Source organism: Gekko japonicus, unplaced genomic scaffold (assembly GCF_001447785.1).
Source record: "Gekko japonicus isolate JY-2015 unplaced genomic scaffold, Gekko_japonicus_V1.1 scaffold626, whole genome shotgun sequence".
Taxonomy (NCBI): Eukaryota; Metazoa; Chordata; class Lepidosauria; order Squamata; family Gekkonidae; genus Gekko; species Gekko japonicus.
Window position 1 is genome coordinate 332469 of NW_015170911.1, and position 18538 is coordinate 351006.

The following is an 18538-nucleotide window of genomic DNA, read 5'->3' on the forward strand; positions in this document are numbered from 1 at the left end:
AATTGGCTTCAGAGAGACCACATGGACACCCAATCTGTCTTCTCTCAATCAGTAATCTTCGTATTTAAAGAAAATGTAATTCTACCCAATCATGAGGCCAATATTTGTGAAGCAAGATAGGGTTAGTGTTCATTAATAAATGATGACAGGTGGATAGGCATCTGTCAGCAATCTTTCAGAAAGGATTTGGTGTCCTAGGACAGTAGACTGACCAAACAACCCATTATTCCTCTTCCAAATCTGTATTTGCATTCTGTAGAAAGTTGAGATAGTTCCAGAACAAATTCTAGATCTTGAAACTTCACAATTGATCATAGCACTTCTTTCTCCAAGAAAGTGCTTCCTGTTGGAGAGATTCTATTCTGACCTGACCTTCCACAAAGGTGTTGTAGGTATCCAGCATTTCATTTAACCCACAATCCTTTGCACACCATTCTTTTGACTGCCCTACTTCAGATCACATTACATATCAGAGCAAACTGATTAAATCTAGTATTCTAGAACTATTTCTTCAGATTGTAAAGGTTAACTGAAACCCTATTAAAGAGGGAGAACAACCCAACACATACAACCTAGTTCTCCCAAACAACAGAGAAGGTGGTAAAGTTGTGTCTCTGGCTTGTACCCCTTCAAACTGCAGACCACTGAAACTATTAGGGTTGAAATGAAGAAATTTTTGAACTGTAAGAAAGAAAGTTACCTTGGAATATAAAAATGTTTGGGGGCAGGGGGAAGCATTGTGGGAAGCCAACCAAAGGGGGGGGGTAATATAAGAAATGGATATGAAGATGGAATGTTTTTAAATGTTGAACATGTAAATCCAAAATAAAAAATTTTTGGAAAAAAAAAACTGCAGACCACTGAATGCTCTCCTATTAAAAATGTGCATATAGAAAAGCAGATGTGAAGGGAAAAGGTTCTAAACTGGCCTTCACTCTGAACCCACTACTTTTCTATGTGAAGAAATGCCTTTTCACAGTGGTGGACATTCAATGTGACCCCTGCATCTAAGGTATGAAGTGGTATAATCCAGACACAACTTTGTTACCTCATGTGCTGCTGCTGAGAAATAAAACAGAGGAAAGTTTAAGCATACTGATTTCAACAGGTTTAAGTGCACCTAACTGTGACCTAAATTGTAGCAAAGAGTTCTTTAAAAAAAACAAAACACCATGTTGTGAAACACAGAGAAATGCTGAGTTAATTTATTCAAAAGTTAGCTAAGCAGATACTAGTTAATATGTTTACTCTATTAATTATCCTAAATATACAAGCGAGGCACTGTTATTCAACTCATTCATATCAAGTTCAAACTTCTCTTACATTTCTTCCTCTGACTGCTAATTTATGTTTTTTTTAAATGTGCCATACTTTCATTACCTGAATAGTTCATATGTAAAAAAATAAACACATTTCCAGTCCTTCTAAGCGAGCAAACACAATCATGCTGAATAATATTCCTTGAGTGACCATTTGAATTCAAGTCAGCTTTTCTTTTTAAAAAAACCCACATCGGGTTATAAAAAGGGAAGCAACCAGACATTTTCAAATCCTCACTTTCCCCCCTTCTTTCCACAATTGCATTCCCAAACAGCTGCACCAGCATTATGAACAATCATAACTCGCCACTAATTTAAATGCTCTTAATATTCCCAAAAACTGCATCAGCATCAAGAACAACCTTAACTCGCCACCAAAATTTCAATGTTCTTTAAAGATACTTTGCTGCTTCTATGAACTCTGGCTAGATTGTAAAACAAATTATAAAGTAGTACAGGAACCAACAGAGAAAAGGCGGGGGGGGGGGTTGAACTACCCATATAAAAACTTCCAGCAGTAGCATCTATCTGCTTCTGAATCAAGCTTCCCATTCCAATGCACTCCCTAATAACGTTGCACACACAAACTTGCTGCATCTTTCACACAAAGCATGGGGTGCCTTGCAAGCCTTAAAAGTTCCAGTTGTCCAGCCCAAACTTTCCCTTCCATAAGAGCAACAGAGAAGTGAGATGCTATCCCCTCAGCTCAGCACCCTGTCGGGAGCACACTGCACAACATTTTATCTTCTTACCCCTGACGTGCACGGAGAGGAGAATGAGCAAGGAAACATGAAGCTGCCAGTTTGGCTCGTCTAGCCAGTTCATTGCAGAAGCGGCAGGAGCAACGGTGGCGGCAGCTCTGATTTGCTTGTGGTTTCCAATCTCCTCTTTCTCTCTGCCCCCTTGCTTATTTCACTTAACAGCCTCTTCTGCTCCCGCCTCTCTCAGATCCTCTGATGAGTCCTGCCAGCCAAGCCTGGAGATGAGAAAGTGAAAGGCAAGCCTGTTACAAACTGGTTCTGTCACTGCACAGTCTTCAACCGATCACCTCGTGGGGAGGACGACAAAAGGACAGCAAGACTCCCAAGCTGGACTGGATTCCTGAGACAGGAGCACGGACTGATTGCTGCCCACACAGGGAATTTGTGTAAACTTAGAAGCTGCAGCCAAATGGGGGGGGGGAGATTTCAAGCTCCCCTCTTCTCTTTCACACTCACATGCACAAAACAAAGGCATCAAATTCTGAAGGCTCCATAATAGGAGGCATAAGGACCTTTTGGGGAGGGAACCAGGCATTACTAGGAACACAGAATTTGTCTTTTTTCCCCCTTCCTTCAAAGAGCTATTGATTTTAAAAATACTTTATTATTTCACTACTCAGATTTATGTACTAAACAACGGAAAGATGTGTGAGATACACTGTTAAATAACTACACTAATAATAAGTTTTACGAGGGGGGACTTTTACATTGCAGTCTACCCTTCGGACTCAGACACTCTTAACAGGCAACTTTGCTTTGGGCTCGCTTAAAGGTAACTGGGCCCAAATTAGTTCAAATAAGTTTGGTCCCACTCTCTCTGCTCCAGGTCTCACCATATACCCAATGTTATTGACTTGAAGGAAAAAAACAAAATAGTACAAGGCCCAAATAATTTAAACAATTATTAGTTATGAATTTTATTTTATTACTAATTTCATAGATACAAGTGGGGACCCACAAGAAACTTGCGGGGCAGCTCTCTCTCCTCCATGCATGTCATTTCCTCTATCTTTTTGCCCCCTCACCACTCTGTTTTTCTGCCTCCCTACCTCATTACTCTTTCTCTCTCTGCCCCCCACCCCATCACTCTCCCAGCCTCCCACCCACTTCCTCCCTCTTGCACAGCGGCAGTGCGGCGCTCCCAACCACCCACCTGCTTTTTTCCCCCACACACAGAGCAGCAGCTATAGCTCTTCAGGAATCAAAACAGAATCTCCCAGCTACATTTATCAATTCCCCTTAGGGTTGCCAGCTCCAAATTGGGAAGTTCCTCAAAATTTTGGGGTGGAGCCTTGGGACAGTGAGACTTGGGGAGGGAAGCAACCAAAAAGGGTATAATGCTATAAATTCCACCCTCCAAAGCAGCCATTTTGTCCAGGGGAATTGACCTCTGTCACCTGGAGAGCAGTTGTAATTCTGGGTGATCTCTAGCACTCACCAGGAGGTTGGCAATTGTAGTTCTCATGGAGGAAATGGCTGGTTTGGAGAATGGAGTCTACGGTATTATACTGGTCGGATGTCCCTCCCCCTCCTCAAACCCCACCCTCCTCTCCCGGCCCATAGCCAGGATTTTGTGGCTTGTGGGGCAATTATTTTTCCTGGTAGGGCTGAAGTTCTCAGTGCAGAAAGAAAAGCCAAAATTCTGAGGATTATGGCTCATCTACTCTTCTCAAGCTGTCTATTGCTAGCATAGGTGTTCTTATGCTAGCAAGCACCCTTAGCCTATTAACTATTTAGTCAAAAGAAAGTTACCAGGATAGATTTCCAAACTGCAAGCTGTCAGCCACTTTAGATAACAGTTCTCAGCTGCTGCCAGTTAATCACTTCTGCCAGCCTAAGCAACAATTCTGATAGCAAGCCGGCAGGTGGGGGTGATGACTTCTACAGTCAAGAAAGCTAACACTTTGGCAGAAAAACTCCCTTAAAGGAAACCAGTTTCTTGACACAGAGTTAGAAGGGATCCTAGAGGTCACCTACTCTAATCCCCTTGCTCAGTGCAGGAATTAGTCAACTACAGCACCCCACTCTGTGTAATGGAGCACATGCCATTTAAAAAATGTTTTTAAATGATTGGAAAAAGCATTTATGGGAGAACTCTTATGGGGCTGTGCCTTTAAGAAAGGGGGCAGAGTCCTCAACAGCCCCATCACAGCTATGGGCCTGCTCCCCTCCCCCCAAATTTCTAGGAGTTTCCTAACCTTTCCTTCTCTTGGCAATTCTCATATCCTCCCCCGGCTTCATTCTCTCCTTCTCAGCTGCTCACCAACCTACCATTTATCTGCCTCTCATTATTTACTTACTTCATGTATACCTTCCTTCACAGTGGAAACCAAAGCAGCTTACATTATTCTCTTTTTCTCCTTTTTATCCACACAACAACTCTGTGAGGTAGGACATATGTGATTTGTCCAAAATCACCGAGTTTCCACAGCAAGATGGGGATTCAAACTTGGGTCTCACAGACCCTAGTGTGAAGTTCTAATTACTACACCACGCTGGCTTTTAGTGGGTGGATGTTGTTGAACAGTAGCAAGCAGCCAAGCCTAGTTCAGTCATGCAAGTCAGCTTGTATCAAGAGGTTATGAGTTGCCAACCTCCAGGTGGGACCAGTAAATATCCCAGAATTACAACTGAACTCCAGACAACAGAGATCTCTCCCTCTAGAGAAAATGACTGTTTTGGAGGGTAGACTCTATAGAATTATATTAAGATGAGGCCCCTCCCCAAACCCTGCCCTCCTCAGACTCTACCCCAAAATCTCCAGGAATTTTCCAACCTGGAGCTGGCAACCTCCTGGCTCCAATGAGTTCTCCACAAAGACCAAAATAGGTCTGAAAACGATCCTGCCCCTTCCCCCCCCCCCCCTTTTGATTCACAGAAACTGAAGCCTGGAATACTGTGGTTGCCTAGCAATCACCACTGAGAGAATTAATCGCTTAAAGCTACAGGCACTCTTTTTATCATTTCTGTACTTTTAAAGCTGCCCAGTGTATTTTTTTAGATTTCACATTTTTCTACAAACGTAGGGCCTTTTTAAGGTTTGTTGAAAGATCTGTCTTGCCTGTTCACAGCTCCAATCACCGGATTTAAGTATCCAAAGATATCCTGACTTCACTATTAGAATATAAGATAAAGAACACATTCATATAGAAAACAGAGCTATTGACTGTATCAATCCTATCAGGAGAGCATTTTTATCATTTGTTTACCATTGTTCTCCATATAATCCAGACTAGACTACTGTAACTCACTCTACACTGGCCTACCCTTGAGACTGACCTGGAAGCTCCAACTGATCCAGAATGCAGTGGTGCGAGTCCTGACAGGGACACTGCGAACTACACACATTTGACCTCTGATGCGCCAACTGCACTGGCTTCCAGTGGAGCACCGAATCGAGTTCAAGGTTTTGACCTTTAAGGCCTTGAGCAGTTTGGGACCAACATATCTACAAGATCACCTTCTCTGGTATACCCCCAGGAGAGCACTCAACTCTTTGCAGAACAACTTGCTGGTGGTCCCCGGCCCTGGAGACATTCAGCTGTCCTCACCAGAGCCAGGGCCTTCTCGGCCCTGACCCCAACCTGGTGGAACTCTCTCCCAAATAACATCAGGGCCCTCTGGGATCTTATCCAATTATGCAGGACCTGCAAGGCAGAGATGTTCCAGCAGGTGTTTACATCATGGCTGGCACTCTTTCTGGGTCCCCTGAAGGATTTTAACATCTCCCCCCCCCCATACCCATGAGGCAACACAGACCAGATAGTGGGAGGGATACACAAAATTTCGCCTCTTGATTTTTAATTACTGAACTATATATTTTGATAATGATTTTATGGTTTTACTGTCTTTAAAATTTGTACACTGCCTAGAGCCCCACACCTGTGGGGATTGGGCAATTTAAAATGTGATTAAATAAATAAATAAAAATAAAAACAGTGTTTGGAAAGTTATCACAAGATTTACATGTATCCCCAAATCACAATTCAAAAAGAGCAAAAAGCAGTCTAAACTTAAAGCAAAACCATGATCTCCCAACAGGAACCAGATTGATTCACTGAAATGAATTCTAGAACAAGCTGACATCATAGGTGATGGAATAAGGTCACCAACCTCCAGGTAGAGATAAGTTCACCCAGGGGAAATGGATGCTTGGAGGATCAACCCCATGGCATTATAGCCTGTTGAGGTCCCTCCCCTCCCCAAACCCTGCCTTCCCCAGGCTCCACCCCCAAATCTCCAAGCATTTTTCATGCTGAAGTTGGCAACCCTACCAATGGGATCACAGTACAAAAAAGGCAGGAGGAGAATAGTGACCAATAGGATGGACCAAAATTTGAAATAAACCAACATGGGACCCAGTGGAGAAACAAAAGGGTCTGAGAGAGGACATCAGGACATTTTTTCTGGGAGTCAGACCAGAAGGAATATACAGCAAACACAACCCGGATTCCTATATAAGGACCTGAGTGAGACGAAAACACAAAGAAAACTCTACCTGGCTTTGGAGTTATGAGCTCCTCCTTTTTGTTCTGAGATGCACCATGACTGCTTTGGTGAGGGTTCTCTCATTCATTCATACATACACACACAAATGTAATTAAAACATGATGAATTAATCTTGTAAAAATAGTATACTAAAGTATTAAACGTACTCTTCTATATAATTCTTCAATATAACTAAGAAAAGGTACACTATGCCCTACCTTTGTACACACTGATACAACAGCAGCTACTTCTATTGCTGTGCTCATAACTACAATGTTGAAATATTGCAGTAAACTATAACTCATTCTAAACTGACTAATTACTATGCTCCAGAAACCATCTGACTACATAGTTAATACTCTTAACAATCCTAAGCAGGGTTACACCCTTCTAAGTGTTCCCTTTTTACTTTGGTCAACTTATATTGGTCCTCACCTGGATGGCCCAAGCTGGCCTGATCTCATCAGATCTCAGAAGCTAAGCAGGGTCAGTCCTGGTTAGTTTTTGGATGGGAGACCACCAAGGAAGTCCAGGGTTGTAACGTAGAGGCAGGCAATGGCAAGCTACCTCTGACCATCCCTTGCCTTGAAAACCTCATGTGGTCACTGTAAGTCAGCTGTGATTTGATGGCACTTTCCACCACCACACTTACATGTGGACTTGAACATTGGGTTGGATCCAGACTAAACTGGTAATATCCAATATGCTGTTCCCATTGCTGACCCCACTCATGTCATTCCTCGAGGTCACCTATCCTCCAGGAGCAGCATTTCAGGGAGATCAGTGAACCAAAGTGGAAAGGAGGAAACAAGAAAGTTCCATTCTGCCTTTAGAAAATTTAGTTTGGATCCAACTCACTGATGCCTACAAGTACATATCGATGCACCATCAGTTACTAAGATATCTTAATTGTCTAAATAAATCAGCAAAACACATTTTGCAGCTTGACTTCTCATGGCATTAGTGCTCTTCACATCTAGAACTGAAGTAAACAGGAGCTTAGCCATTTGGTTCAATAGGTCTGTTCCAGATATTCTTGATCTAGTTTTACATTGGTAGGGCGTTAAAACAAGGAATATTGGGTGAGGGGTCCTCCTGTGATAGAAAGCAGCATTACATACTTCTAAAAGAGTACAGTAGAAAATCACACACTACGAAGCAGCATTTAAAGAACTATCTTATATGGTTCACATGTTCATGTCACTACAGCTTTGGAAAGGTATCTAGACCAGGATTCAGCGAACTATGAAATAAGTTCAGTGTGTCAATTCATATAGCTACAGTTTGGAAAAGACCAGGATTCAAATAACTATGAAATGATTTAGATATGTCAAGAAGAGCTTTGGGCTTTCTCAAACAGAAATTCCTGGTTTCTGATGGCAATCCACTTTTGAAATCAATGGAAGCTTTACAAGCAGATTATGATGTTGCATGCTGGGGGAGGGGATTCTTAAAAAAAAAGCTCCTGCAAGGCATGCCCCAACTCTTGGGTGCATCCAGCACAGTTCCAAGAATCCTGGCCTCATACTACTGGATTGTTTCTGGGGCAACATTCTTAAACAAATATCACTGTAATTTCTTTGTTCAATTAATGTCTTAAATTCTAACTCTCCAATTTTTGTAGTGCTGCCTTTCTGCTGCAGAGGTGATGCTCCTCTGTAGAGTATGTACCCCTAGTGGTAGGCTTTTGTAATCATGAGACCAGCTTCTTGCAATATGCAGAAAACTCCCAGTGCTGGAAGAAGTCATCCACAATGGAGCACTGCTTCTACAATGGAGGACAGCACTGTAGAAATGGAAGAAGGGGCTTAAGATCCCAACTTGTATGTCTAGTCACTTATTATTTGACTTGTACGTGTGGTGTGGTCACTATCATAGATCACTTGCATGTGTGCAATACCCCACATTTTGGTTATTAAGTAGGCAACCACACATCCTATGGTTCACCTGGATCAAAGGTTTACCTTCTGTGTTAACACTTGACAGAGATACAGTACTGGTGATGGAAGTAACTATCCAACTATGTACTACCAAACTTACTCCTGCAATGCAGTACCCTGCCTAGAAGATAGCTACCGTACATTTCAGCAACAGCTATATCATAGGAGTACTGCACAAACTGTCCTTAGATGATCTTGTGTATTTGGGAGTAAACACAGAAAAACAGATCAGATTATATAAAATAAATACATACCATAATTCTCCATGATTGTCCTATTTTACTAAACAGATGCCCCATGGCATGTTTGTATTGAAAATCTAATTTCTTTATGTCTTCAGCAGATTTGTGACCCATCTTAAGACGCTTTTCATCTTACAAGAGACTGATCTTAATTTATCTTAAACATGTCTGCTTACTTTCAAAGCTAATTTGAATGCTTCTCCACAAAACTCACTTGTCAACGAAAGGGAGGGGGAAAACCTGATACCACTAAGGAAGGACAGGGGGAAACTCATAAGGATAGTGCATGCTAGAAGTCTACCTTTTGAGTCACTTACAGGGCAATCGTATGCACACTTACCTGGGACTAAGCCCCAGTGAACACAATGGCACTTATTTCTGAGTAAACCTGTATAGCACTGAGGTATTAAAGCTTTAAATGTTATAGTACCATTAAGGACTGGGACTGAATGCTTTGAATGAAATCACATTTGGGAAGAAGCAATTCCTTATGATAGCAGTTCCAATATTTCTTGTTTAAGGAATTTCAATAACATGTCAAAATCATTAAAAGAAAATACTGTGAAAGAAATAGAACTGTTCACCTCTGAACACTAAATGTTATAGTACCATTGAGGACTGGGACTGAATGCTTTTAATGAAATCACATTTGGGAAGAAGCAATTCCTTATGATAGCAGTTCCAATATTTCTTGTTTAAGGAATTTCAATAACACGTCAAAATCATTAAAAGAAAATACTGTGAAAGAAATAGAACTGTTCACCTCTGAACAAAAGTAGATGGAATACATAACCATAAGAGAACATAAGAACATAAGAGACGCCAATGTTGGATCAGGCCAAAGGCCCATCCAGTCCAACACTCTGTCACACAGTGGCCAAAAATATCAGGTGCCATCAGGAGGTCCACCAGTGGGGCCAGGACATTAGAAGCCCTCCCACTATTGACCTCCCAAAGCACCAAGAAGACAGAGCATCACTTGCCCCAGAGCCCCTATCTATACCTTGTGGCTAATAGCCACTGATGGACCTCTGCTCCATATGCTTATCTAATTCCCTTTTGAAGCCTTCCATGCTTGTAGCTGCCACCATTTCCTGTGGCAGTGAATTCCATGTGTTAATCACTCTTTGGGTGAAGAAGTACTTCCTTTTATCCGTTCTAACCCAACCGCTCAGCAATTTCATTGAGTGCCCACGTTCTACCACAATAGCCGTAAGCATCCTTGCCTCTTAGGCAAAGGAACTGAAGTTTCTGAGCCATAAGAAGCCGAAAGGATTCTGTGGGGAGGCTCGGGTTTACTTTATTATTTCTGTTTTCAGAGTATCCTATATCCAGCACAATCAAGGACCCAAAGCCGTATAGATCCAAACAAGTATCAAAGGTACTGTATTTGGTATCCAAAGTATGATTGAAAATCTATAAAGCTTGAAGCTACTATGATTACACCAGTTTTGTAAGTAGACCCTCCAGGCTTTCGGAGTTTGTTTGATATAAGCAATTTCACCCATATTATATTTGCCCACCAACATAAAATACAGTCTAGCACAAGCACTATTAAACTCTACATGGGGGGTCCTCCCATAAAAATCTACAAGATAGCATAAATAGGGGGGGGGGATCTAACTTATTTCTCCATTTAGCGAATGACATCATTGTTTCCATGCTTGTTAATCTCATCAGTGGTGTAACTCTAGCTTTGATTTGTTTTATTGCTAATTAACCTATTATGCACTTTCTTATATCAGCAAACCACGGAATCCATTAGGTAATGAGGAAAAACAACAGCCACACATCACAGGCAAAAATAACCGCAAGGAGCAAGAAATTCTACCACCCTCTCCTTCAAGTGAAAACAACTAACTGCTGCATGGAGGAGGACAGACAGACTACTATGAGCATCCATACCGAACACCATGTTTCCCCCCTAAGTGCACACTAGAGAGTTAGAGAAAAAGAGAAGAATGTAAAGCAAAAATCATTTGGAAATAAGTGAACTATTGGGAGATTTCTCCAAAATACAGAGAAATTTTGTTTTTAGGATATACAGGTCACTCCCATTATAACAGTCAGTCACTAGAAAGATGGAAGTGACTAAATATTATCACAGCCCTTCAGTCCAATACCCATTTTCCATTCTTGCCATACAGATTAACAAGCATATTGCACAAAATGTACATGTTCTGTCTTGTGAGCCAAAGTTGCCTTTTTTTTTACTTGGAAAGTGTCAATCTGTAAACCAAACAGCCAGCTCATGCCCAATACAATTAAATGGGAATAATTCAGACAGATCAGATGAAACTAGCCCCTTAGGCCTGAACATATATATTTGAAAGATAAAGAGCAATTTAAACAGGATGCAAAGAGCATAGGGAAATATATATATTTCTAAAGAGTTCCATGTGTCTAGGACCTCATTTGAACCAGGCTGCCCAGCTAAAACATGCTGCATTAGCAAGCTTGCGACCTGAGTGTGCATGGCATTTTATGCTAACATTGTAAGCACAGGGCCTCAGGGCTGCTTTAAACATGAAGCTGGATTCTTGCGTACACAGCAACTCTTTTAAATCAAGCCTCAGGGCCATGGAATCCAAGAGAATTCACTTCCAATGATCCTGTGCTTAGAAATACAGTTTGAATATCCAATCCAAGTACCGTTGGCTCCACTGATCTGTGTATCTGGCCAAAAAAGTATTCAAGAGTGTCCCAACCATTATCAAACCAAACTCAGTACTCTTTCTCTTTAAATAAACCCAAGAAGTCTTTTCTGCTTACTCAATTTTCAGCTTGCGACATTCCACCTTGCTGGCCATGGGCAACTCTATAGCAGAGAACTGGGCTCCAACCTCCCAATGAAAAGACTAACACTTTGTTACAAGTAAACAATCCCCAGCCCTCCCCACCCCCACCCAGCCCAGATGAATGAGTGGCATTCTATTCCAAGCACGTATTCCTTTGCCTTTCAGTTCTGCACTGACCCCAATCCGCGCTCCCATCTCTCCCGACCAATCCTCCAAGATGGGAAAAGGAAAGAAAAAAAATTCCCAAAACGTGTCCAAAGAACTACAGAGGATGATTTGTGTTCCCATTTATGGGGTATGACTGTCGCTGCTGATCTGCTTTCAGGCCTAGATTACTTGTGATAAGGGCTGACCTTATTTGAGTATTCACACATTATGCACTCATGGGGAGCAAGCAGGGAAACAAAAGTCCCTCAGATGTTCTGTGCATCAATCAAGTTCACAGCAGGGAGCCTGCCAAACCTTTCTTCCATTTAACTCGGCAGAAAAGAAGGAAGGGCAAGGCTGACTTAATAAAGTTTAAAGCTGTGCCATGGTAGACGAGGGCCCATTCTCTCCCCCCCCCCAACACACACCCCAACAAAAAAGTGTGTTTTTCAACAAATTCTCTGCAGTTGCTATTGGCAACAATGTCTTCAAGAAACTCGTAGTGGAGAAGGTGAAGGAACATACTGGCAGAATTTTTTTAAAAAAATCTAACATGTATTCTCTAATAAAATATCAGCCAACTGTTTCCATGCACATAACATCTTTTTACTGAGAAATTGGTGTGGATTTTAGGGGAGGGGAAATAATACAAATCGATGTAAACACAAAGGCTACAATTACATACACTTAAGACAAATTAAGAATAGTGGGATTTGCTTCAAGTAAACATATATATGATTGGCATACACATCTGCAGAGTTCAATGAATTAACAACACTGCAACTGTTCTCATTAATGGGTAACACATGTGCTTTGTCAAATGCATATTTTAAACGTTTGCAGGAATTCCTTCTCTAAACCAGTCACCTCTAACGTCAGAATCCCCTCTGATCTACTTTGATTCTGAGCTATTATTCTGTGACCTACATTACGTACTCTGGGACCGCAGACAATGATAGGCAGCAGTACTGGATGCTCAGTACACTTGCCACGCAAAATAGGATGAGGAGGAAATGTAAAAGTAATATTGCTCTCAACCCAGAATGCTTCCATTTAATTCTTGGCAATGGCTTTCAGGGGGTTTGCTTCCAGTGGCTTCTTTTGATTAGCGTTTGCAAAACATTTGCAAAAATTGGACGGATAACAGATGATTCCCATCTCAACAATCAAATTGTGATATGGCAGGATTAGCCCTGTATTTATCAAGCAGGGCAGCCTGCAAAAATGCTGGCAGACTACTGAGTCACAGTCAAGGGTGATTCAGAAAGTGAGCCTAGAAGCGAAGGCAGCAGGCCAAAGAAAGAGCCTAAAATCCAAGGACCTGAGAAACCCAGGTTGAAATCTCCATTCTTAGGGCTGCCAGCTCTGGATGGGGAAATACCTGGAGATTTGGGCAGGATAGAGCCTGGGGAGGGCGGGGTTTCAGTAGGGGAGGAACTGCGGCAGGATACAATACCATAGAGCTCAAACTTCACAGCAGCCATTTTCTCCAGGGGAACCGATCTCTGTCATGTGGAGATCAGCTGTAACAGGGGGAGATCTCCAGGCCCTTCCTGGAGGCTGGCAACTGTAATGATGAAGTTCATAAGACTTTTGGGCTCTTCACTTGCTCTCAGGCTTACCTACCTCACAGTGTTTTTGAAAGGCTTTAATGGAGGCTAGGAAAATAACAAACACTACCTGAGATCCTTGGAGAAGGACAAGGTAAAAATGTACTTATTACCTAACTAAGCAAAATGAACAAAGAGTCCTGCGGTGGAAGTAAGCAGGACAGTGGTGGTTAACAACTGTGAAAGGAGTTGTTTTCTTGTTGCTACTGCATCCACCTATAAATATATAGTTCTTTCCATAGGGAACCCAATCATGAAACACATCTGGGCCCCCGGTCACACGGGCCAGATATCGCGGGGGGGGGGGAGGCGTGGCTGTTTGCCCTGGAGCGAACTACCGCGCAGCAGCCGGATCAAACGTCCCACCTGACGTCCCGTGGTTGGGGCGAGGTGCCGATCATACCTCACTCCTGCGGCGCGGCAAAGAAGCGGCGCCGCGGGGGTTGTGTTGTTTTTTTAACCCAAGTGTTCGCATGCGCCGTTGGGTGCTTGTACACACCCGTGGAGACTTGACCAAAAAAAAGGTTTCGCGACGGGACATGGGCGGGCGCCAGATGCCATGAGCTAACACCGGAAACATGATCTGATGCCCGCCCTTGCCTCACGGTTTCCAAAAACTAGTATCTCGGAGGTACTAGTTTTTTACAGCGCATCTTCGGAGTGAAGCCTCGGGTGAGCCACAGGAGCTCTACGCTTCCCAGATGTGGCGGTGAGATCGTGCCCGGAAAATCCGCCTATCTTCCGTCTCTCTAGCGTGCCTAATGCTCCGTGTGACCGGGGCCTGGGTTTCTAATGTCTGGATCATTTGGCTACCTTTAAATCCAGCTGGGTTTTGGGGTTACATAGCAATTTTTTTCCTAACTAAAATCCTTGCTGGCTATCATGCTTTTCATTATTATAAGAACTTCGCATGAGTGGCTAGAATTTAGTCAATGACAGTAATTTAGGAGAAAGTTACGATATGCAGGCTGCACTATACAACCATGAGTTCCAGACTTTGAATGAAAGCTTTGGGAAACAAGTTCAAAAAGCAGCGATTGGCACATCACTACAACCATTCACCCTCAAGGGAATCCTGATTGTTCTGCTGTGGTCCTTGCCCAAATAATCTGGCTTCTGAACTGGGCCTGGAATGAATTAGACATCTAAGTGACTAGAGGCACCACGTGACAAGAGGCAGCTGCTATAAATCTGTCTAGAACAAGGGGTGTCAAACATGCAGCCCACAGGCCGCAACTGACCTGCACAGGGCTCAAAACCGCTTCCCCCAAGCAACTACCTTCTCCTGCTTCCTTTCCCAGAGCTGCTCCTGCACCCTGTCTTGCTTTTTCCCAGCTCTCTCAGTGGCTCTTTGCTTCCTGCCCCCCCCCCTCTCTCTCTCTCACACCCACACACAAACACACACACCCTCTTCCAGCCTCTCATAATGCAACAGAACACATGATTTCACTTACAGGTTAAGCATGGTGGTATAAATATAATAATTATCATATATTTTTATCCTGCCCTTCCTCCGAAGAACTCAGGGTAGTTTATATGGGGTCCCCCTCCAATTTTAACATCAGAACCACCCCAAGAGTGAGATTTGGCTGCGTACTTCTTGGGTGGGTGGGTGGATTCTTTTGACAAGCACAATGTACATTGAAGAAATTGTTTTGGCTTATTCTGAAAAGATGTGGGATTTTTTAATGATTGGATTTCTCTGTTCATATCTGGATTGATTTTCTTTCAAAAAGACCCTGATTAGTAATTATAACACGTGGATTGGTCCTTATATCTTAGAGATCGGAGTGATTTCAGATGCCAAATGATAATAAGCACACATTGGTAATGAAACAGGAAAATGAGCTCTCAGTTCAGTCCAGAAGGATGCATTGTCTTGATTCGATTGCAATTCAGCCATCTCTCTTTTGTAAGAGCACTGCTACTTTTAGGTCAGCAACTGAATGTTGTGGTTTCTAATGTCTGCATCCTCCTGGACTGAATTCTCCTGGATGGAATTGAGACCTAGGTTTCCTGTCTCATTACCAATGCTGATATCTCCATGCCTACTTTCCCTCTGCATATCACACCTAATCCAATCATGCCTGCTATTGCCATTTGGCATCTGAAATAATCTCTGATACCTCATGTTACATTTTATAGCATGCATGGACCGGCCCAACAAAGTGTCATTTTTGTCAGACCCTGCTCTCATAACAAAGGAGTTCATCACCTCTGCTCTAGACAGCTCTTTTAAGGAAACAGAGGTCCTATATTGCATTTGATTACCTATGGGCAAAGTTATATGGGTGGGTGCAAAATCTGGCATATTCGAAATACTGGCATTAGGTTGTATCCAGCTAGGGTTGTCTACTCTGGGTTGGGAAAAACCTGGAGATTTAGAGGTGGAGCCTGGGGCGGGTAGGGTTTGGTGGGACTTCAGCGGGGTATAATGCCATAGAGTCCACCCTGTAAAGCAGCCATTTTCTCCAGTAGAGCTGTTCCCTGTTGCCTGGAGATCAGTTGTAATTCTGGGAGATCTCCAGGCCTCACTCGGAGGCTGGCAACCAATGCTCCCTCTAAGCTGCGGAGTCTTGTGAGCAGGAATTCTACTTGGTGAGCAACTGGCATTAAAGTTGTGAGCGAGCGATTTGGCCACTGCATAAATTCGTGTGCTCTGGGGCCATCTTTCCTGAGCGGAGACAAAAATGGGTGAGCCGGAGGCTAAAGAACGGTGAGCTAGCTCACACTAACTCAGCTTAAAGGGAACACTGCTGGCAACCCTTGATTAACTGGGCTTTGGGGCACCCATTTACTATACTAAAGGCAACTCTATACTGTATATACTAGTATATACAAAAGTCTATACTAAAGACAACACACATTGCCCAGCCATTCCATTACCTCAGGGTATTTTTCTCACCCTGAAGGTTTACCCTGTCCTTGTTATGCTCCCAGACTTCAAACCATTTTTCCAACAGAGACGCACCTCCAGTGTCAATGGAGATAATTTTCCCACATGTGCTACAGACAAACAGCATAATGTCGCTCCTGTGTGATGCAATGTTCTTCACAGCATCCTTTCCAAGTACAATGCCTCCCTGTTATAGATGGACATGGCAGATTAAAAGGGCAATGAAAAGCATCACCACTCTCTCCATCTGTAAATCCTAACTCTAACAAACCACCCTTTTGAAACCATTGCCCTGTAAATGGAATTGATTCAGAGCTGTCGCCTTACTTCAGAGTGCATGATGAGCTTTCATTACAAAATGATTGTCCTTTACAAGGTAGACATCGACTACTTGTTCCAGAAGGGTTGCAGCCTACATTTATTGTACCTTGTCAATGATGCACATCAAGGAATTGTATGGACTAAAAAATGATTGTGGGATTTGTATCGTTGACCTGGGATAGATTTGCAAGTCGAAGCAGCTATTAAGGCTTGCATCAGTTGTTAGTTACATGGTAAGACAGCAGTAACACACCCAGCACCATTGCAGCCAGTCTCATTTCCACATTCTGCATGGGAAAAGGCTGCAATTGATATTGTGGGACACTCTGATACTGCCCCTATTAAGTCTTGTCATGCCTTAATAGATTATTTTAATAAATGGCCAGATATAGCACAAGCTACTTCTGCTGCTGTGATCAAGTTTTTGGCTGTAGTTTTCAGTAAGGAAGGGGATCCTAAAGAGTTAATCTCTGATAATGGTGCCCAATTTATTTCTTTGGAGTTTGAAGCTTTTCTTGCGAAACGAAATCGTATGCATAGGCGCTCGTCAGGGTATTACAAGCAAATGGAGAAACTGAACTATTTAATTGACATTTGAAAGACAGTTAGCAGACAGCTAAACTGGAAGGGAAGGTATGGTCAGCTTTTACCACTGATTTTCTGCAAGCATATAGGGCAGCACGACATGTTACAATGCAAAGATCACCGGCGGAATTATTACATGTGAGAGAGACGCATACTAAATTAAGTATGACTGGATTTTCAAAGGCAGGTGCTGATATATTGTTAGAAACTAATTTGAGAGAAAGAGTAGTTCAGAAGCAAGAGAAGCATAAGGCTTACACAGATACACACAGGGGTGCTAAGGATGTTAAATTGAATGTGGTTGGCTTGTTAGAGTAAGAAGACCTGATATCCTGCAGCAAAACATAAATTTATAACACATTTTAAGATTGTGGAGAAGAAAGGACCATATACCTATAGATTATTGGATGGCCGTGTATGGACTGCTTCCCGTTTGGTACCATGCATTCTAGTGGGAGTGAAATTGTTTCTGAGCCAGATGACTCTTTTTTGTTACCAGAAATCCAAAATGAAGTTGGGCCTGATCATGATGGGATCAATTCAGGTCATTGGCTGGCACCTTCTCTTAAGGGACATTACCATCATCATGGTCTCAAGATATACCATCTGCTGTACTGGTTGAAAAAAGAAGAAGCAATAACAAGATGACCACCTGTTTGGACAAAGGACTATGTTATGGGTTATTAAGAAAGGGGGGATGTGGTGTAGGTGTGTGTGTGTTTCTTTAAGAGAACAGTTGTTATGGTAAGAGGTGTCTGTGTCGGATGTGGGAAGCGAAAGTGAATGCAGCTGTAGGAATGTGTTTCAACTGCTGAACTGATTTTTGGAATTTGACTTAGAGGCATCATTGAACAGACACAACAGCTAGCTACTGATCATTTGGATCTCATCACCAGAAAATACAAGAAAAAAAAAAGAATAATGCCAGTAATAAACGGGTGGAAAAGTATCCTTTGACAGCTCAGTTCCTGTATGAGTAGTAGTAGTAGTAGTAGTAGTAGTAGTAGTAGTAGTGGGGGGGTGGGGGTGGAGGAGGAGGAGTCTTAAAGCAAAAGCATTTTTGGAACAGCATCAAAGAAAAAGAAGGAAAAGTAGAGGATAATAACATTACAGAAGAACATGGTTCCAGAAGCTCTCCAAGTAGCTCTTCTGGGGAAGATATTGACTCTGAATCAGAATTAGGGATCGCGACTCCTAAATCATTTAAGGTCAAGCTGCCGTTTGATAAGAACAAACGTGGAAGGAAAAAATCAGCTAAATAACCCGATCCCGAAAGTCTGTTCTTTCTCTTCTTTGTTTACTTACTAAGATGCACACACTACAGTTAACTTTGCTTGTACTGCTTAAAATAGATATACTAACTTTTAATCTCCATTTATGTAAAAGCTAAACAATGAGGAAACATTAGATAACAGAATATTAGAACTTTTT

The 18538-nt window shown here is 42.4% G+C and overlaps 1 protein-coding gene across 1 annotated transcript in view; it reads right to left on the reverse strand.

The window, feature by feature from the left end:
- The window catches only part of BMPR1B (bone morphogenetic protein receptor type IB), a 169184-nt gene that overhangs the window by 102969 nt on the left and 47677 nt on the right, over positions 1-18538 (reverse strand). The window contains exon 3 of the mRNA XM_015418684.1: positions 2072-2295. Within this exon, the coding sequence (XP_015274170.1) occupies positions 2072-2144 (73 nt within the window). The 5' untranslated portion in view covers positions 2145-2295. The remainder of the gene's footprint in view (positions 1-2071; positions 2296-18538) is intronic.